Source organism: Macrotis lagotis, chromosome 1, assembly GCF_037893015.1.
Source record: "Macrotis lagotis isolate mMagLag1 chromosome 1, bilby.v1.9.chrom.fasta, whole genome shotgun sequence".
Classification (NCBI taxonomy): domain Eukaryota; kingdom Metazoa; phylum Chordata; class Mammalia; order Peramelemorphia; family Peramelidae; genus Macrotis; species Macrotis lagotis.
In genome coordinates this window covers 119,885,488-119,907,861 of record NC_133658.1, presented here as the reverse complement: position 1 = coordinate 119,907,861, position 22,374 = coordinate 119,885,488, and the positions used below count along the sequence as shown (strand labels likewise).

At 35.0% G+C, this 22,374-nt stretch overlaps 1 protein-coding gene across 13 annotated transcripts in view; it reads right to left on the bottom strand.

The window, feature by feature from the left end:
* EHBP1 (EH domain binding protein 1) overlaps window positions 1-22,374 on the bottom strand; it is a 369,287-nt gene that overhangs the window by 271,188 nt on the left and 75,725 nt on the right. Inside the window, exon 1 of one of the 13 annotated variants that reach the window (XM_074207062.1) lies at window positions 2,350-3,433. The exons of the other annotated variants lie outside the window; for them this stretch is intronic. Within the exon in view, the coding sequence (XP_074063163.1) occupies window positions 2,350-2,418 (69 nt within the window). The 5' untranslated portion in view covers window positions 2,419-3,433. Of the gene's footprint in view, window positions 1-2,349; window positions 3,434-22,374 lie in introns of those variants that run through there. 13 annotated transcript variants of the gene reach the window in all.

Sequence of the window (22,374 nt, the reverse complement as noted above, 5' to 3'; positions counted from 1 at the left end):
TTATGTAAGTTGAACACAAACACATAAAATAACCTCCAAAGATATTTATCTAGTCTATAATATACTTTGAATCACCCTCTACAAGGTGCAGTCTCTAACAACAAATGTCTTAAAAGTCTCTGGTCAATGATGGAAGCCAGTATATTTTTAAACGGGTTTGATACCTTCCTTGTTCATTCTTCTAGTCAACTTTAATTCCTACTTTCTTCCATTCTGTCACTGACAAAGATGTATAATCTTTTTTTATGATTAAATGACTAAGGTCACCTACAATTTAAGAAAAGGAAGTTTTGTTATAGACCAGGAACAGAACCAATTTTTGCTCAAGATGACTACTAATTTACCTTTATCATTCTTTTGCAGATAAAATGACTGAAAAATAAGTACGAAGAATGTTTTAGTATTCCCTTCTGAATTATAACCAACTGGACTAAAACAAAATGATTAATTATGAATGTTTCTCTCAACAAGTAGGTTAAAGTGAAAAAGACAATTTATATATAATAAACCTGAATTTAGGGTTTTAGGAAGTCATTTGGGGTTTCTTAACCCTCTTTTAAAGTCAGATTTTCAAAATAGAGAAATCCTTAATAATTATGCTATCCCAAATGACACAGTAATAACTGACACAATCCTGCTGACAATGTTTGGTTTTTAAACAGAACACTTTCTAAACACACTTTTGTGAATGGCACTGACACCTAATGGACAAAATTTAGTTAGATTAATCAGGGAAAATATAACAAATATTTAATTTTAAAACTAACACAAGTATTTTTCTTAAATCTTTATTATAATAGGGAAAAAAACTTACATCAACTCTTAAAAGAACACCATTTCATTAGCCTAAGCATTTTAGTCAGTCACTGAAATAGGATCCATCCTATGGAACACTAATCTAAGCACACATGCCTGCTAAAAAGCAGTTATGGGACAGTCCTGTATATCAACAAGGAACCCAGGAAATTGCTTCTCTGTGGTGAAAAAGCATACAGACCACCACACAAACACAGAAAAATTCCAAACCTTAAACATTAAAAACAAAAAAGTAAACAAAAAGATTTCCTAAGAGCAAAACTGAACTCTCATAAAACAGAATATGAGTTTTCCTGAGTGACCTTCTCTTTCTAAAATATACTTAACATTTTGATGTAATGAAACCAGCCAAAAAAAATCACAACCTTACAAGAGTTCCTACTTAAACATTAGCCAGTGTTCTGTGAACCGTTTTATATTAAAATTGGATCGTTCTAAACATCACACATACAAAAAGTATTGTTTGACATAGTGCCATTTTGATGATAAATTGCAATCTACAGCTCAAATAATTCTATCCAGGGATTAACATTTCAGAGGCTGAGCCAGAGATTATGTGTGTGGATCTTGAATTTCATCATCTCCCTTTGGCACAATAGCTTATTCTTCCTTTTCTCATCTGTTCTCTCATGAAGGGTCAGGAAAGCTTAGCCTTGCTGCTGCATTCATTTCATCTCTACATTAACTAGATACCTTGCAGTCTTTAGTTCTTATGTTATTCCATTACAAATACAACACTGCACTATGGTATAGCTAATGAGGTTTATATCAAATCAAAGGGTGCCATCAAGTGGTTATAATACACTAAACAGCGAAGTTACTCTCCCAGACTTTTCACTAAAAGAGACAAACTTTGTCACTTAGAGAAAGTCTATGTTCATGGGAAAACATCTTTACCAACACTACTACCTGTAGTGCACATTCAATTTTTTTTTCTATTCATTCACTCTATTTCAGTGATTACTTTTCCATAATTTTGATTTATTAAATATAACCCTGACACTCCAACTAATATTACTACTGAAAGCCAAAAGACTCTTAAATAAAATATGTTGCACACTAATTTAAGAAGGGCATGGAAATATGTATATCATGGAAACAATGTAAAGTTTATAAAATATTAGAGATCATTTCAGAAAAATGAATAAGAATAGTAAATATACAAAAAGGTTATAATATATTCACTCTTATTTTGAAAAGTCACTTTTTGAAAACAAGAATCTACTTAACATTATATAATTGATTATATTGGCAAATCATGAAAGTGACAATAAAGACTTGACTGTGCTGTGCAAAAGAAATGAAAATAGCATTTTGATCATTCTTTTTTACTCTTCCTGAACTGAACCCTAATTCTACTTCCCAGAGTATCTTTTCCAAAACTTTTCTTAGCAAAGGGTACGTTATACATAAAAGTGAAGCCACATCAGGAGCCTCATCTTCTCCTCAATACCTCAAATCCCCTCAATACCATCATCACTTTCCTCCAATCTTAGGAAAAGACCTGGTCTTACTTCTTGTCAAGGCCAATACCTCTAAACTCTGCCCTTGATCCCAGTCCATCTTGTTTTGTTTTTTAAAGGAATATGCTTCTTTGGTCATCCTGTCTTTCAATTATCTTCAATCTTTCTTTAACATATTCATATACTCAAGTCTCTCAATCCTTTACAAAAACAAAAAACAAACACCTTCATATGGTTTCATATTTCCATCATATATTCACAGTTAGTTACCAAATATTACTGATTCTGTCCATAACATTTCTCACATCTGTCACTTTATCTACATTCACACAGTTACTACTATACTTCAGCCCCTTGTGACCTTTCACCTGGATTTTAATACTGGCTTTCTAAAGGAAGAATTGGAGAAAAGAAAGTGGAAGGCAGAAAGGCTAAACAGCTACAAACTGATATTTCTAAAGAATAGATCAGAACAATACTCTTCCTCAATCAAGAAGTTTCAGTGGTTCCCTATTTTTTGATTCTAGGTTAAAATACAAACCCCTCCCTTCCCAGACTGATTATAAATTACTTACCCTTATTAACACTTTCAGTCAAACTGGGCAGTTTATTATTTCACCAGAATAACTCCTGCCTGCATAGGATGGGTGGGTGTGCCACCAATCTCCCCCTCTCTTTCCTAATTTTGCCTTTAGATTCCCAGTTCCTTTCATTGCACTTAGAGAGGTGACACTTTACATAGGAGGCCCTTTCTAATCACTCCAAATATTAGTATTCTATTCTTTTTTGAAATTTCTTTGCATTTACTCTGCAGTTAGATGGAACAAACGATAGAATATTGAACATGGAGTCAGGAAGACCTGAATTTAAATCTGCCCCTAGAGAATAGTTGGTAACATCACCCTGCTGGGAAAGTAGCTTACTCTTTGCCTCAACTATAAAATAAGAGTACTACTATTAGCACCTACCTTTCAGGGTTGCCCTGTGACTGACATATAAGAGACATTTAATAAATGCCCTTTTCTTGCCTGCACAAATTTCATACATACTTACCCTTTACATGTCATTCATTCCATTCAGTTTGGAAGAGGAAGTGGACAAGCATGTATATGGCACCTACCACAGTCAAGAACTATATTAAGTGCTTTACATATCATCAGTAGAATTTAAATTCCCTGAAAGGAGAAACTGTTTTCATTTTGTCTTTCAATTCCCAGCATCCAGTATGGTACCTGGCACACAGAAAAAAAAAATCAGTAAATGCCCCCCCCCAGGTAAATGGGGTTAAGTGACTTGCCCAAGGTCATACAATAGCCAAGTTTGGGTCAAATGTCTGAAGTAGGATCTGAACTCAGGTCCTCCTGACTCCAGGACCAGTGTTCTATCCACTGGGCTACCCAACTGCCCCCAATAAATGCTTTTTTAAACTAAATCAATTATTCAGTCTTACTACTCAATTCTAAAACACATCCTCTCTAGAATTCCTGAAATTCTTTCCATATTCACTGCTACAATCCTGCTTCGGGGTCTCAATGTGTCTCCTCTTTAGGCAACAGATCTGACTTATCAGTATTCCCAATTGACCTTCCTAATACACAGCTTTGAGCACATCATTATGCTACTTAGAAACTTCAGGAGGACCACCAACTATGAGTGAATATGAATAAAACCTAACTCCCACTCAAGGTCTACTAGAATCTAGTTCAGATTTATTTAACAATTTCCTCTCCAATTCCTTATATTCCATCCAAACTGGACTTATTCAGAATTACAGAATTGGAGATGCCCCGATAGTTGGTAGAGGAGGTTGCGGGTCTGCATCTTCACTGACATTTGCTATGTGTGCAACCTTGAACAAGACAACACTACTATGGGTTTTAGTTTATCTGTAAAGTGAAGAAGTTTGACTAGATGATAACTAAGATTCCTTTTAGCTCCAAATCTATGATCCTCACACCTCCCCAATAAAAGATCAGAAAATACCTTCTTTGGAAAGTAGTTCACACTATTTTTGAACAACTCTTAATTGTTTGTATGGAATTTTTTCCCTAAAATTAAGAGGGGACATTTTTCTTAAAATCTTCCTCCCCAGCTCCTAATCCTGCCCTTGGGTATAAGTAAAAAATCTAACACTTCTTCCACCTAACAGTCCTTCAAACACATGAATAATCCATTTCCCCCAATAAAACCTCTCATATTCAAGCTAAACATTTCCAGTTCTTCCAAAGATTTTTACATGCCAATCAGGGCTATTCTCTTTTTCCCTAATCTTACCTACTCCCCCCTTTCATGTGAGACAATATTTGTATAGTGCCCCACACAGAATCTGACAAATAATAAGCACTTAATTTTTTCCCTCATTTTAATGTAAGTTCCTTAAGAGCAGGGACTGTCTTACTTTTCTATTTGTATTTACAGGATTTAACACAGTCCTTTGTACATAGTAAGCACTTTATAAATGCTTCATTAATTAAGTAATTCATTAAAAGAAAAATTTGGTCTTTCCTTTAAGGTTCATTCAGTTCAATTCAATTAGACCAGAGTTCTTACCCTGCCATCTACCAACTTTTAAAAACCATATTTTGATAAATATATTTAAACATAATGGTTTCCTTTGTAATCATATATATATATATATATATATATATATATAATATATGTGTGTGTGTGTGTGTGTGTGTGTGTGTGTGTGTGTGTGTTTTTAAACATGTATTAAGTACTATGAGTCTGGTAATGGTTGAGGTGTTAGGGATAAAAGACAAAAACTGAAAAACGGTTCCTCAAGGGTTATATTCCACTGGGGTAAAGGACATAAATATTAAAAACTCCACAGTAATTTTATGAGAGACAGAGCACTAGCAAGCGAAATAATCAGGAAATATCTCATGGAGAATATGGCAGCTGAGCTAAGTCCCAAAACAAGCTAAGAGTTTTCTGAGATGAAAGTAAGAAGATAATATATTCTGGGGGTGGGGAAAATCTCAGAGGAAAGGCATTGGAGGAGATTTGGAAAGATTTTTTTGCAGAAGCTGGGATTTAAGTTGAAATTTAAGAAAGTCTGGGAGTGGAAAGTAAGTGTATAGATGGAAGATGGAGTGTCTTATGTAATATATACTTCCCAGGGGAAGCTAATGACTTCAGATCTCATCACCATGCAACTAACAGCCCTAGGTACTCTACATCTGTCTTCTTTCCACCCTACCTTTCTAATTTCCTTTTGTGTGTTACCTCCACCCCCATCCCCCCTTAAATTGTGAGCACTTTGAGGGTAGGGATTTCTTTTTCCTATTTATATTCCAAGTACTTAGCATAGTGCACAAGTAAGTGCTTAATAAATTTTTTACTTAAAGTATATGTGGTGAGTTTAAGAGTTAGAAGAAGAAAAAAAGGGCTCTAATTTGAGGGGATTTCTAGGTCAAGTAAAGTGTCTCTTAATGAAGGGGACAGCACTGATCTATTTGTAAATAGTGAGGAAGAAATTAGTAACCAGAAGTAACTGAAGAAAAGAAAAAAGTCAGAGGAAGGCAAAATATGTAGGGTCCCAGAAGAAAAAGAAAGGATCAAGTGCATGAAGATAAGGGATGGCCTTGATAACCTCTTGTCAACAGATCACCTCTTGGTCAGAGAATATAGCAATGCAAGGAAGTTTTGAGTTGCAGAAAAGAAGAGAATAAATTCAAAAAAGTCATTTTCTCATGAGCTTATCCATTCCCATGGATTCAATTATGAATCTATCATGGTACGGTCAAAAAAAACCAACCATTATCTCTTTAATCAGTGAACTTAGTTCAAATCTTGTTTTTAATGTTCCTGTATGTGAGATCTTAGGCAAGTCATTTGAGCTATAGGACTAAAGATGAGTTTCCTCAACTCTAATACAAGGGGAATGGACTTGGTGATCTTTGGAAGCCTTTCTACTACTTTTAGATCTGTAAATCTATGAAGCCTCAAATTGATATTTCCTATTTTAATCTTTTCCCTAACATCAAATCCTACATCTCTAAATGTTTACTAGACATTTCCAGACATATGACTCACTGTCACTTCAAATACAACATATACAAAAGAAGGAAGGGAGGGAGGGAAGGAGGGAAGAAGGGAGGAAGGGAGATACAGAGTAACAAAGGAACAAAGAAATGAGGAAGAAGGGAGAGGAAAAGAATTACTAAAAACAGTTTAACTGATCTAAAATCATTCTATTGAATTCATTTTTTCATTTAGCATTGTTCTCACAAAAATTAAAAATTAAGCAGTAAAAGACATTCTCTTTGAAATATCTTTTTTTTTCTTTTTTAGGTTTTTGCAAGGCATTGGGGTTAAGTGGCTTGCCCAAGGCCACACAGCCTAGCTAGGTTATTATTAAGTGTCTGAGGTCGGATTTGAACTCAGGTTCTCCTGACTCCAGGGCTGGTGTTCTATCCACTGCGCCACCTAGCCGCCCCTCTCTGAAATATCTTAAGGAACTATACACTGAAAATTCCATGCTACAATGTTTTATAATGTAATAGTTGATTTAGTTTCTGCTCAGTAAGTGAATACTATAAAATGTAATAAAGATAAATTCAAAATAAAAGACCTAGTTATTTATGACACTCATGTCTACTGGTGCATCATGTGGAGAGAGAAAAGGGGTTTGGAGAATGTTATTGACAGCAGTTGAGAAACACATGGGGGGGCAGCTAGGTGGCGCAGTGGATAAAGCACTGGTCTTGGAGTCAGGAGTACCTGGGTTCAAATCCAGTCTCAGACACTTAATAATTACCTAGCTGTGTGGCCTTGGGCAAGCCACTTAACCCTGTTTGCCTTGCAAAAACCTAAAAAATAAATACATGGAACAACAAAAAACCAACAACAAATACCCCACAGTATTTTCTAAACCATTCTTCAGTCTCTGTACCTAGGGCAGCAAAGCCAAAGCTTATTTCTAAGCCCTTGAAAATACTGCATAAAATTAGACACTTAAATGTTTTCCTGATTACTGAGATGCAAATATATCAACTCTACCTCTAACTAATCATTTGACCTTGGACACATAAATGTCACTAACCTTCAACTATAAAATGAAGGGATTTAATTAAATGATATCTGAGGTTCCTCCAGTTTCTAAATCTAAGATCCATAAAATTTATTAGGTTTCTCTACAGATGACAGAGTGAATAGGAATTATTAGAGAGAATGATATCACAATACTAAAAGATTGCATTGAATTGCTTTTAGTCCAAACTAAATGTATTATACAGACATTGGTATAACTTCAAACATCCATTGTTAAACAAATCTAAATAAAGTATTCTGGACAATAAGTTTCACTTTGATTCCTAGCAAAATTTTAGAATGATTTCTTAAAAAGACGGTGAGTGAAGATCTAGAAAAGGAATAAGTGATGAAAAAGAACATAGCATTATTAAGACTCCAACTTAGAGAGCTATTCTAAGTATCAAATGAGATATAGAGATATAGATATCAATATCATTATAAGAGAAAGGTGAACTCTGATTGGTTTTAATGCTTCTAGTGGTTCTTTGGATGGTGGCTCTAAAGATGGTGATTACTTGCTATGAAGAATTCCCAATGATATATTCAAAAACAACACAAGTTTTATCAAAATTCTTAAAATGTTCTCCATCACTTTCTTAAATCTAGACAATCAACAAACGGTAAACCCTGGTTTGCCAATTTCAAAGGTATACATTCTTACACAGAAAACATAAAAATCTGGTCAGAGCAATAATCTGGCTCCAACACCTCTTGGGTACCCCTTACAAATGGAAGATTAGAGAGCAAACCACTTGGGACCATTTAGAAAGGAGAAACTAATATGAATATGGTGTTTTTTAAAAAACTGTATCGGGAAGATATTTTCAGCAAACTGAAGTTACAATGAGCTTCCTTTGGCCTTCCAATCTAATAATTTAAGCTTCCTCTAAATTCTACAGAAGGATTTCTTCAGAATTCAGATTAAAAGAAGCCAGGAGGGATGGGATTTGGGGGGATTGAAAGTGATTTTCCCTTCCCTAAAAAGAAAAAGAACAAATGCTCTCTGAATGCTGGAAAGTCTTTTCTAATTCCCCCAGTTGTTATTGCTCTTCACTCAAATCACTGGGCATTTTGTATTGTATAGATTCTATTTATGAATATGCTATATTCCTCCAATCAACAGAATTTAGGTTCCTTGAGGGCAAAGACTGGCTTACTTTTCTATTTGAAAATTAACTACCTAACAGAGAATGGTGAATTAAGAGCCTACAATTCAACTTTTACTAAATGAGAAAGGGCTAGGTATTTTTCATCAATTTCAAAATTCAATTTCAAAAAAAAGACTCATTGTAACCAGTGTAGGACAAGGGGATTTTATGATAGTAATAACTAAACTTAAGGATACCAGGATGAATGGGATGTTCAGTGAAGGACTAGCACCTCTGGTGTGAAGGTTTGCTAGGTCCATTTCAGAGCTGCTCATCTACCTTTGGTATTCACCTGACTCTCAACTTTCTTTTTTTTTTCTTTTTTTTTGAAGGTGAATTTTTTTTATTTTTATTAAAGATATTATTTGAGTTTTACAGTTTTCCCCCAATCTTGCTTCCCTCCCCCCACCCCCACCCCACAGATAGCACTCCGTCAGTCTTTACTTTGTTTCCATGTTGTACCTCGATCCAAATTGGGTGTGATGAGAGAGAAATCATATCCTTAAGAGAACAGAATTCTCAGAGGTAACCAGATCAAACCATAAGACATCTGGTTTTTTTTTCCGAATTAAAGGGAATAGTACTTGTACTTTGTTCAAACTCCACAGCTCCTTATCTGGTTACAGATGGTACTCTCCTTTGCAGACAGCCTAAAATTGTTCCCAATTGTTGCGCTGATGGAATGAGCAAGTCCTTCAAGGTTGAACATCACTCCCATGTTGCTGTTAGGGTGTACAGTGTTTTTCTGGTTCTGCTCATCTCACTCAGCATCAGTTCATGCAAATCCCTCCAGGTTTCCCTGAAATCCCATCCCTCCTGGTTTCTAATAGAACAATAGTGTTCCATGACATACATATACCACAGTTTGCTAAACCATTCCCCAATTGAAGGACATTTACTGGATTTCCAATTCTTTGCCACCACAAACAGGGCTGCTATAAATATTTTTGTACAAGTAATGTTTTTACCCTTTTTCCTCATCTCTTCAGGGTATAGACCCAGTAGTGGTATTGCTGGGTCAAAGGGGACTCTCAACTTTCACCATTGACTCCAGAAAGTTGCAGCATGCACAAAGCCATGCCCCAGTAAAACCATTTTAGCAGACAAACTAAATCAGGTTAAAGGTAACAAAAGGACCTCAGGCCTTTTGGTTGAGTTAGAGGTGTCTACTCCAGTGGTGTGAAGACTTCCCTGCAGGAATGGGTGGATAAGAACAATTTGTTCCAACAGACCATGAAGATGGCAGAAGCAGGTGCTGTGGAATGCTTAGAATTTGGTCAGATATTGAAGACATCAAGTGCATCCACTGCATCCTGGGCCATCACCAATCTCCTTGACTCTTGTCTTGCCATGGACTTGGGTAACTCAGGAGGAGAGAGTGAGGCTAGAACTTTGTGCAATTCTGTCTCACTTAAATCCAATCATGACATCACCAATACAGATTAGAGAAATTCTTCATGTGTAAGCAGTTTATTGCTGAACTAGGGAAAAGGAAATAGTAGAGTAGAAAAGGAATGGGCAGCTTTCAAAGATTTGATGTTTAACATTGCAGGATTGGTCTGATGAAAAAGATGGGAAAATTCAGAAGGTACTAAATGAAAAATCTGAACTCTACAGGTTTACCAACAGGATAGTTTGTCTTCAAGAAGGTAGCATTTAACTCCACCAAAAGTAAAATGTAAGCAAAGATTAGAGATGTAGGAGTCTTGGCTCAGTAAGAAAGAAGTTAAGATTTCGTTCTATGCTGTTAGCAATAATCCAAAATGCTTCTATGATGTCCTGAAGACTATTTCCTAACTACTCAGCACTGATGGAACCACACTGCTCAGTGATAAAGAATGATCCTGAAAAGATGTGCTCAACATTTCCAAAGTGTTCTCAACATACTGTCATCAATCAATGCAGAAAGCACTTCTAGCTGAACTTCCAACTGAAGAAGAGACATTGAATACCATTAGACTCCTCTTATTTGGCAAAACAACTGATGCTGATTTTATCCCAGCAGAGATCTTCAAGACAGAGGTCCACTGCTCTTACTGAAGCTTTCCTGTTAAATGGCAAGAGGAAGTTATTCCCCAGGAGATCAACAATGCTTCCAAAGTCCATCTCTATAAAGAAAAGGAAACAGGTTGTCCTGAGATAATCACAAGGTGATCTCTCAGTCATTCCTGACAAAATTCTTGCTAGAGTCCTCCTTAATAAGCTGAACCTGGAAGATGATCATCTTTCCAAGAGTCTATGACTTCAGAAAGGGATGAGGAAACAGCTAAGGGAGTATTTGCTGTCTGACAACTCCAGGAGAAACGTCAGGGGCAGAAAAGAGGTCTGTATCTGGAATTCATCAATCTGACCAAGGACTTCAGTACTTTGATACTGTCAACTGTAGAGGGCTTATGGAAGATCATGGCAAAATTTGTTTTTTTTTCAGTGAATTTCATCAGTATTGAAGGTCAGTTTCATGATGGCATGAACCTTACCCAGGTTTAGGATAAAGGAAGATGTTCTCATACTTTCCTAGTCACCAATGGAGTGAAGTAAGGTTGTGTGCTTGCTTCCATGCCTTTTTAGTATATTTTCAGCAATGTTGTCAGAAGCCTTCAATGAAGATGAAAATGGCATCAGAGTCAGCTACTACACTAATCAAAAACAATTTAACTTGAAAACCCTACAAGCCAAGACCAAAATGGAGGGAGAATTGGTGCATGACTTTTTGTTTACAGATAACTGAGATCGAAATGGAAGAAAGTATAGATTGTTGCTTGTGCTAATTTTGATCTGACAATCAACACCAAGAAAAAACAGGTTGTTCTCCATCAGTCAGTGCCACACTATCCATACATGGTTACAGCAAATGGAAAAATTTTGAATGCTGTGGATAAGTTTATTTAACTTGGCAGTATACTTTCCAGAGATGTACACATAGATGATGAGGTTGACACACACATTGCCAGAACTAACTCACTGTTTGCTGGGGGTGGGGGGGCGGGGAGGGTGGCTTTTAAAGAAAGAGGGAGAGAAGAATTTTAGGCTGCCTACTAAACTGGAGAAATTCAGAGTCACTGTACTGACTTCATTGTGGTATGCTTCTGAAATGAGGACAGTATACTAGGACCATGACAGAAAATTGAACTGCATTCATTTGAATTATTTTAGGAAGATTTTGAAGATCACTTGGAAAGATAAGGTACCAGACACTGAGGTCCTCCTTGAGTTGAATTGCCAAGAATTCAAACTCTACTTCAGAGAGCATAACTCCAATTGGCATGCCACAATAGCCTAAATGTCGAATGTATGTGTACCTAAAAGATTGTTTTATGGAGAGCTCACTATAAGGGAAGAACTCACAAGAAAATCACAAGAAGCAACATGAGAATAGTTTCAAAATCCCTCTGAAGGACTTTAATATCAATTATGAGACATGGAAGATGTTGGCATAGGACCACCCAGCATGGCATGCCCACTTCAAAAAGGACACTGTGCTCTCTTTGTAAAGAAGAATCAGAGTAACACAAAGGAAATGTGAAACATGCAAATCTAGAGACAACTCCATTCCAAATGTTCGTATATTTGTGCCTGACTGTGGTAGGGCCTGATTGTGCTCATACTGAACTGATCAGAGTTGAACATATTATATCTTGACACCAAGGTTATGATGTTATTAGCCCTCTTCAATAACAAAGGATGAACAATACTAGAGAGTACCAAATTTCACACTACAGGTATGAAAAGAGAGGTGATGATCTATATTTAGAAGAGTGTTCATTGAAAAAGAAAAGCTCGGGCAGCTAGGTGGCACAGTGGATAGAGCACTGGCCCTGGAGTCAGGAGTACCTGAGTTCAAATCCGGCCTCAGACACTTAATAATTAACTAGTTGTGTGGCTTTGGGCAAGCCACTTAACGCCCCCCCCCCATTGCCTTGCAAAACCCTAAAAGAACTAAAACAAAACAAGAAAAAGAAAAGCTCATCCCCTCCACCAGAATTTAAGAAATAGGAGTCAGTCACTGTCATTTCCGTTGAGCCACTTAATGGAAGCTTCTTGACAAAGCCAAGGCATTTTTATTTATATTTTTATATGTCTAAAATTCCTCCTATATATATTCCTCCCTTATTGGTGCTAGACAATAGAGTTAAGTGACTTGCCCAAGGTCACACAGCTAAATAAGTATTAAGTATGATTTGAACTCAGGTCCTCTTGACTCCAGGGTTGGTGCTCTACTAACTGCTCCCTAGAGGTTTATCCTTTATGCCAAATAATTTTCAAACGAGAAAAAAATACAGCAAAACCAATCAACATAATGAAAAAAATCTGACATTATAAGCAATGTTCCACACTCAAGGATCCCTACACTTCTGAAAAAGATATAGGAGAGTTATCTTCTTATACCTTTTCCTTAGATGCAAGCCTTTTCTATATAATTCTGTAAAAAATCAGCTTTGCTTTGTAGTTGTTGGATTTTTCCACTTATATTGCAGAAGTCAAATGTATTCTACTTTCCTGGCTTTGCTTACTTCCTTTTGAATCAGTTCATAAGTCTTTCATGCTTCTCTATATTTATCATATTTGCTGATTCTTAACAATGTAATATTATATTATATTATATTATATTATATTATATTATATTATATTCAAGTACTACAACTTATTTGTCCATTCCCCCAAATAATGGTCATGAACTCTGTTCCTAGTTCTTTGCTACTACAAGAAGTATTGCTATAACTATTTTGCTCTACATGGAACCTTTCTTTTTTGTCAATGACTTCCTGTGGGTATTTGCCTAGCAGCAGAATTTATGAGTCACAGGCTATGGACATCTTGATCAATTTATTTGCTTAATTCCAAACTTTTCCAAATAGCTGTTACAATTAATTCACAGTTCCATAAACAATGCATTTAGTTGGGAATATCTTTCCATAATCCTTCTAACACTGACTACAGCATTCTCATCTTTTGTCATCTCTGCCAATTTGTTAAGTGTGAGGTAAAACCATATTCCTCCCATCTCTTCTGGGCAACATCACCCAAAAACCCCATAAGGCTGCACACAGAATTCAATACCCATTCATAAACAGAATGCAACCCACACCACCAACTATCACAACAACAAATGTACCCCAAGAGCTCCTAGAATGGGGTGAGTGTCAGATTGGACACATATTTAAGAGTTTTCCATTTTTTCAGTGGGAATGGGTTTTGGTCTTATATACCTCTATTATATGTGTATCCTGAATAAAAAAAAAACCCTTTAGTAGAGATATGTATGTATGTATGTATGTGTATATATACACATACACACATATGTATGCACATGTATATTATTACAAGATTTTTTTCTCATCCAACCATAGTCCTTCTTATTCTAAATGTGCTAATTTTATTTGCACAAAATCTTTTCAATTTTATGGAGTCAAAATTATGGATTTTATTATGGTTCTCAATCTTTAAATATCCCACTAGAGATGAAATGGATTCTGGTGCACTAAGGCAGTAAGGGGAGGAAAAGGAAGGTTGACCTACTTTTAAGTAAAAGGCTGAAGCAGCTCCTTCAGTAATCAGTCACCCTGACTACTTAGATAGGACCTCCAGAAGGATCACATGGGGATATAGAACCAGAGGAACCACAATAGACAGATTATGGTCAAAGAGTTACATAAGATCAGAATGAAGAAAAGTTACCATAAACTCCACTCCTCTCTTTACAGTCAGCCCTCCCAAAAAATGGGAAGAGGAAAAGGTCCAGTAGAATATTCTCTCTTCCCACATCCTCTCCTTTACCTCCAAACACAATGGGACTATGATCATTCACTGTTAGGACTAGATTCTGTTTTGGAGGAGACTGGGACCATCAATTAAAGACTGAGTTTTTTTTGAATACTGAATGAATTTACATACAATGCTGATATTTTAAAACTGCTCAGGATTTATTATAAATGTTTGCAAAGTGTACTAATCTTTTCTCCTCCTAGAGAAGCAGTGGGCACTGTAAGGACAGGCTAGGCTGAGAGAGAGTGAGAGTGAGAGTGAGAGTGGGAGAGGGAGAGGGAGAGGGAGAGGGAGAGGGAGAGGGAGAGGGAGAGGGAGAGGGAGAGGGAGAGGGAGAGAGAGAGAGAGAGAGAGAGAGAGAGAGAGAGAGAGAGAGAGAGAGAGAGAGAGAGAGAGAGACAGAGAGACAGAGAGAGACAGAGAGAGACAGAGAGAGACAGAGAGAGAGACACAGGGAGAGCTGATTGGGCTGAGGGGTCTGCACACAGCAACCACAAGGGGTCGTTTAGGCCAGATTTTTATAGTCTTGCCCTCTCTGGGTACCGAAGGGTTTGGAGAGTGAGGGCAAAGGGGCAATTCCTCCCACTCTTACATGAATAAAACCAGGTAAAAGGATGAAAGCTAGGGATTGGGAATGAAGAGACCATACAAATCTTACATTTAATAATAGAACAATAGGAGTTAATTTACATCCCAGGAGTAGATAATATTTTACATTTTTATAAAATTTAACAGTATAAAGGATAACAACATTTTTTCCAAGTTACAAATTTCCTATGTTCATAATTTTCTGCATCAGTTCTATCCTATACTCAGGCCTGTAACCACTGCTCTCCTACCAAGAATTGGACTGGATTTCTTTGAAAGCTACTAGATGATTGGCATGAATGTGTTTCTCTACTGCCACTTCACATTAGCATCCTTCTACCAATCCTTAATAAAAGACTGAGGATATCTTTCTTCTCTCGACCCAAATGGAAAAATTCCTAATTGAAGTCTTTCTTTGTCTGATTTATACAAGAAAATTATTTTTAAAAATCCTGTCTTGTTAACTGGAAAAACATTGCGAGGTAGAGAGAGATTAAGAAATAGAGTAAGATAGTACAAATATACACAAAAGAGTTCCTTGAAAACTGAAAGAAAACCACAAAAAAATTATAAATTAAATTTAGCTATATGGAACTAAATTATTAGAAGATCCATAAAATCACAGAACGATGACATTTTTCCTAGATTAATTTTAAGATTAAGAATAATGAAATGCTAAAACAGTTTTAACTGATAACATTTTTAATAAAGCAGCTGACTGAAGTGCACATATAAACTAAATTCCTCCAATCAGTTTTAGATCACTTTTGTAAAGGTCAGCAAACAAGTTTAATTCTATTTTAAAAGAGTACTTTTATTACAAAAAGTTTCCCATGTCTGCCCTTTTCTACTAATGTACACAATGACACAATTATATAATGCAAACCTTCAATTTTATACAATGAAGAATATCTTGGATTTCTAAATAATTTTTTTAAGATTGTTGTTTTTTTAATCCCCACATTCTTCATATTTGTTTCTGATCAAATAATTATCTGGATGAAAATGACCAATTCATTGCTATCTTGGGGGGGGTAGGGGTAGCAATATAGACAAATTCAAAGTCAAAAATCTATTTCATAATTAGATTTAGAAGATTTATTTACATATATACAAGAATATACATGAGAAAATCAAATAAAAAGTAGCAAATAGAATAATCTTAAAACAAATACTTTTGTATTAAAAGTCAAGTTCCTATGTTTGGAATATCATTAGAACCCTACTGTAAAACAATTACCAAGGTTCTGTTTTGATATTTGATATTTAAAAAAAAAGACCTTATGCAGACTCAGAGCCTCTTGTGCATTGGTAATAATGTTTCACTGCTGATTTCCTACGAATAAACATATGGTAAAAACAAAAACAAACTGCTCAAACATACTGCTGGTTTTAAACACATTTAACATACTATCAGAGGCTTGCTTCCTGATTTGGTTTCTTCCCTCTAGATGACAAAGTGCACTGAGTGCAACCATGGTTGGTCTTCTTTAGTTTTAAGATACTTTCAGGTAATCAGTAAGAAGAATACAAACAAAATGGTACTAGCAATTTAGAAGGAAAACTGCATTTTACTTCTGTGAATCAATAATAACCATATATAACAATTCTTTGGGCTTATAAACTGGAATGTAATAATCAGATTCTACTATTGTGTTTAATTCCCAGAATTCTGATTTTCATCGGCTAAATAATTTAGAATTTAGAACACATTTAAACCTTTTCTACAGTTCTGTTAATCTTAAATTTAAATGCTTAATCTATTATTGTACTACTACTTTGATCCATTTCCTTCAGTCAGAGTCTTTAAGATAAAATATACAATTCCATCCAACCTCTGGCTTGGTTTAAAAGGCCATCTAAAATAAAAAAAATATTTTAAAAGTGACTCATCATATACATATATATCTATATATGTACATTATATAATATATATTTCAAAATACATACACACAAGTATATATATATATATATATATATATATATAAACATGCATAATAAATTCCTGCCTCTTCCTATTTATGAAAATTATGGCAAATGGAAGAAAAAAATTGCATCCAAGAAGCTTAAAATCAGGAGAAGAGGATTAAAACATTGAAGTTTTGCGAGGCAAAATACATGAGAAAGTTCAATTTAAAATAAGAGATTCAGATTTCTAATTAGGAGAATTAGGTAATACTTTAGCAGTGACAGCTAAGATAAGAAAGAAGTCAACAAGCAGAGATGAGAAGGGTGATTATGCCAAATATAGAGATGGTACTTGCAAATGGATAAAGACATAAGAAGATTGGACAGTGAAGAAGAGTAAGGGGTGAAGTTTAGCTTAAATAAAGGATCATGAAAAATGCTGGAAACAAGGCAACTAGGTAGTAAGGAATCCTCAGGGATTCTATGATTATTACCTTTTGTGAATTGGGTCAAGTTAAGGCTCAGTATCTCAATAAATGATATCAAGAAGGATCAGGAAATTAGTTAGCAAGAATGTCAACTAAAGAGGTATTGTTTAGCTATAATGACAGAGAAAAAGTATTGAAATCACTGTGATAGGTAAGAAATATAATAAATCCTGGGGTAATGTAAGAGTTGTAAACAAAGCAGGGGCCATATTGGAAGGTATTTTAAGTTACAAATTATCCTAAAGGAAAAGTCAAGATTGATTTAATGCCAGGAAGTATAAAAGAAATAAAGGGTAGTTTGTTGACAATACAGAAGAGTTCCAACAATCGAATGTATAAGTAAGCATAAGGTCTGGATGAAACAAAATGAAATTAAAGGAATTTACTCCTTGGGTTCTGGTAATTTAGTTTTATAGGAATGAAGTAGAGACAAGAGACAGAAGCAGAACATAATCAGAGAAGATGGAAATATAGCATAGAGTAGATAATCATTATCTGGGAAATTAAATTTTACCTGATTTACCTGATCTATTGAATCCCTTCCATAAGAAGAAGGTCTATTTGTTTAAGTTAGTTATTCTAAAAGAATATGGGCATTACAGAAAAAAAGACAAACTATTCTTTTATATTTGTTTGGTGTATTTTAAAATTTATTACACACACACACATGCACACATGCACACACATGCACAGAAACACACAGCTGGACCCAGGAAAAAGCAGCTTTGGTTTTATGGAAATAGTACCAATCACTCCCCCCTCCAAAAAAACGTAATGAATGAACTACATGTTTTGTTAAAGAAGTGGGTATTAAGTTTAAACTTATTTACATGGGGGAAGATGAATTGAAGATTTTAGTGAACTCAAAATGTTTTTAAGTGTCTTCTTATTAGTAATTCTATTGTGATTAATATTTTTCAAATGATTCTTTTGAGGTAAAAGAGATTTCTAGAATGAGAAAACAGATTTCCACATAACTTTTCCCCTTTTGAAAACAGAAACTTTGGTATTTGGGGACTAAGGGAGAAAAACAACCTCAAGAAGAAAGCTTAGAATAAACATTGAGAAAAGATATTCTTTGATCACAAAAAACCATAACCAATCAAATAAAAACATCATCATGTGTGCTTTGCACACTATATATTTAATTTTATAATATCTTGAAATTATTCTCCATTTGAATTATATAAGTTCACATTTATATATGTGTATGTATATCTATATAAAAGCTCAACAATAATCAAGCTATAAAACCTAATAAAGTAACCATTTTCGACTAAAGAAACCACAATGAGAATAATGACTTCATGTCCAATCTGCTAAAACAGCCTAGGATTTAAGAGAAAAGCTAATTGAAAATTTTATCACAAAACTGACAATTCTAATATTTTCAAATTATTTTCTCTTATTCTCTTTTACTATGACATAGCAAATAATTCATCTAGCCTATTCAGATATACTTTAATTAATAATATTTCACACCAGTAATTGATATCACTATTTTGAAGAATCCTCAAGTATAAAAGAATATTTGTATTAAGAAAACTATTTGGAATAAAATTCTAGAAAGTTCCACCCATCTCTGCCCTCACCCCTGTACCAAAGAATATCACAATGGAACTTAATAACATTAAATTTTAGAGTTTCTTTACTGACTACCACAGAGTGAGGGTATTGAGATAACATACAATGAGGAGGGGGAAAATAAAATGTTTAATTTAGATTCCATTCTAAGAAAAACAACATTAGTAAAATAGAAATGTCTCAGCAATTCAAATTAAAAAAAGACAGGTCTTTAAGACAACAGAAAATTTGAATTAGCATTCATTCATCTTCAGTACTTGTATGTTGAGATCAATTCTTCACTGTAATAACTCAATGTGTAAACATGTGAGAGAAGTAAGATGGCAGTTTCATATATAAGAATAAATTTCAACATTAGCCACTGAGTGGAGCTGTTAAGCTTGGAAAAGGTTGATAGGACTTTTCAAGGTTAGTCTTTAAGCTTTTTGACAATACCACAGAAAATTTTAACATTAAGTAACACTAACACTTTTGAACATTTAAGATTATGAGCCTCATTTTACAGATGAGGAAACAGACCTAATGAAGTAAAATGACTTCTCCAAGATCACAATGTTTTTAATTTTAGTCTAAAAATTAAAAGAAAGAAAAAAAGTATAGGGATCTGGAAGTTCATGATAGGCTTATATAGCTATGTAAATAGGCAAATCAAATGTTTTTCAAAAGTGTGTCAGTTAAATGAGCAGAATTCATATAGAGATGATACACTAGTCTAATAGGCCTGGAGTTCAGAAGATTTGAGCTCAAATCTCACCTCAGATACTTGCTAACTGTGTGACCCTAGGCAAGTCATTGCCTCAGTTTCCTCAATTGTGAGATGAGGGAAATACAGGACCTAATTCTCAGGATTGCTCCAAAAATAAAATGAGATATACGCAAAGTGCTTAGCACAATTTCTGACCCATATAAGGTATTTAATAAACACTTATTCTCTCCCCCCTTGCTTTCCTTTCTGCCTGTACAGAATTAATACTGGTGATTTTCATGTCCTGCACAAAAGACAAATAGTAAAAACAATAAACACAACCTCAAATGCTGCTGGAGAATCTTTCAAAAGGAGAAGAATGAACAGGCTGAAGAAAAGCTTATGATGGGAGAAGATAGTAGTCTTATTACTTGGTAGCTCCTTTTAAAATTAAATTTTCTTGATAGCTAAGTGTTAAATTCAGTTGTTTCTATGGTCCTGAAGGATTGCCAAAAGCTGTCCATGCCCTCTAAATATCAGCCCCATGCGGGGGTGGGGGGCAGTCCTGGATGTCTTGCCCTAAATGTGGTTGTTGCTGTGAGGTAGTATCAGTTCTGAGGTAATATGGTATAAAATATAGGGAAGAGCACTCAACTAAAAATCAAGAATAATGGATACCAGTTCTGCTAATGACTTACCATGTGACCCCCACCCCTCTCTTCTCCATAGTTAAAAAGTGATAATTCCTGCTCTTTAGTTTGTCTGTATCCTTATCTGTAAAATGGGAACCTGCCCACAGGGGTGTCAGATTTCATAGACATTACAAAATCTCAGTTGGAAAGAATCAGAACCTACTTAGCAGGTAAGCTCAACTCTCAGTCCACCAACTGCATTTCAGTATATTTGCTACTTCCACTTTCAGTTGATACAAACACATTATCTGCAAATTTGCAAATAGAATGTATAGAGTTGCAATCAGATATGTAACTTGAAAAAATTTATTCAAATGTTTTTACTGGACTTTTTTATACATTGTATCAGCCTAAAGAAAAATATCCAGCATACCCGATTCATGACATCTCTTTTGGGGAGTATGTATATTTGTGAGCAACTTTTTCCAATATGAAGCATACAAAAAGTAAAAATAAAACAAAAATTTCACACGACTATCTTGAAAATATTCTTTGGATCATTACAACCTCTATCACACCAGGTGAAGATATACTGGTATTGAAAAAGTAGGCTCAGTGTTCACACTAAAAATGGCATGTTCTTATTTTTTTGTTTAATAAGTGTTTATTATTGTACTCATTTTTATGATACTATTTTATTAACTTCATTACATTATTACATTTTGTTATTATACTCATTGATAATATAGGCTACATTGTAATCATAAATAAATACTAAATCCTGTATGGAGCCCTACACAAGCTTTTGTTGGACAATGGTGGGCCAGAAGAGAAGAAAGGTTGGACATCCCTGACTTAGAATATACTTGGGAAGTAGCTTGTTATAAAGTAGAAAGAATATTAGATTTGAAGTCAGAAAGCCTGTATTTCTTTTTTTTAATGCTTTAAAAATTATTTTATTGACTATTTACAATATTATTTACAATATCAATAGTTTCCTTTTTATTTCATTTTATACATTTAAAACATTATTCTGTGAAGGAGGTCCATAGGTTTCAGTAGATTTAGGGATCTATGACCCCAAAATGTTAAGAACTCTTGTCCTATATCTCTTTTTCTTGTACTTAAAGATTTTATTTATTTTGAGTTTTACAATTTTTCCCCTAATCTTACTTCCCTCCCCCACCCCCCACAGAAGGCAATTTGTCAGTTTTTACATTGTTTCCATGGTATACATTGATCCAAACTGAATGTGATGAGAGAGAAATCATATCCTTAAGGGAAATAAAGTAAGAGATATCAAGTTCAGACAATAAGATATCAGTTTTTTTCCTAAATTTAAGGTAATAGTCCTTAGTCTTTGTTCAAATTCCACAGTTGTTTCTCTGGATACAGATGGTATTCTCCATTGCAGACAGCCCCAAATTGTCCCTGATTATTGTACTGATGAGTGAGTCCATCAAGGTTGATCATCACCCCCATGTTGCTGTTAGGGTGTACAGTGTTTTTCTGGTCCTGCTCATCTCATTCAGCATCAGTTCATGCAAATCCCTCCAGGAGAAAGCCTGTATTTCTAATCCAGTTCTGTCACTTACAGGTTATCTACTTAGACCTCATGCTAGTCAGGCTCTCTTCATCTCTCATCTGGACCATGTAAAAACAATCACCCAGTGGTCATTCTACCTCAAATTTCTCCCCTTTCTAGCTACCCTTCACAATGTTGCCCAAGCAATTATTCTAAAGCATAGGTCTGACCACAACTCTCACCTGCTCAATAAACTCGAGAGGTTCCCTACATCTAAAGAATCAGATACAAATGGCTGTCTGGCATGTAAAGCCCTTCATGGCTTGGATCCAATCTACCATGCTGGCTTTATTATACAGAGTTTTTCTTTGTAAGTCCAGTACCTGACGCATAATAAAAGAATACTTTATTGTTGTTCAGACATTTCAGTCATGTTCAAAACTTTGTGACACCATTTGGATTTCTTTCTTTTTTTTAGCAAAGATAGTGGATTCTTTCTTCAGGAGATAAACAAGGTTAAGTGACTTGCTCAGGATCACACAGCTCCTAAGTATCTAAAACCAAAGTTGAACTCAGGAAAATGAGTCTTCCTTACTTCAGGTTTGGCATTCTATCTATTTCACCACCTAGGCTGCCTGGAAAACAGGAATGTAACTTCATGTACTCTACAATCTAACCAAATACACATCCTTTCCCTTTCCATTCTTCATACATGAAAGTCTCATCTGTAACTTTAC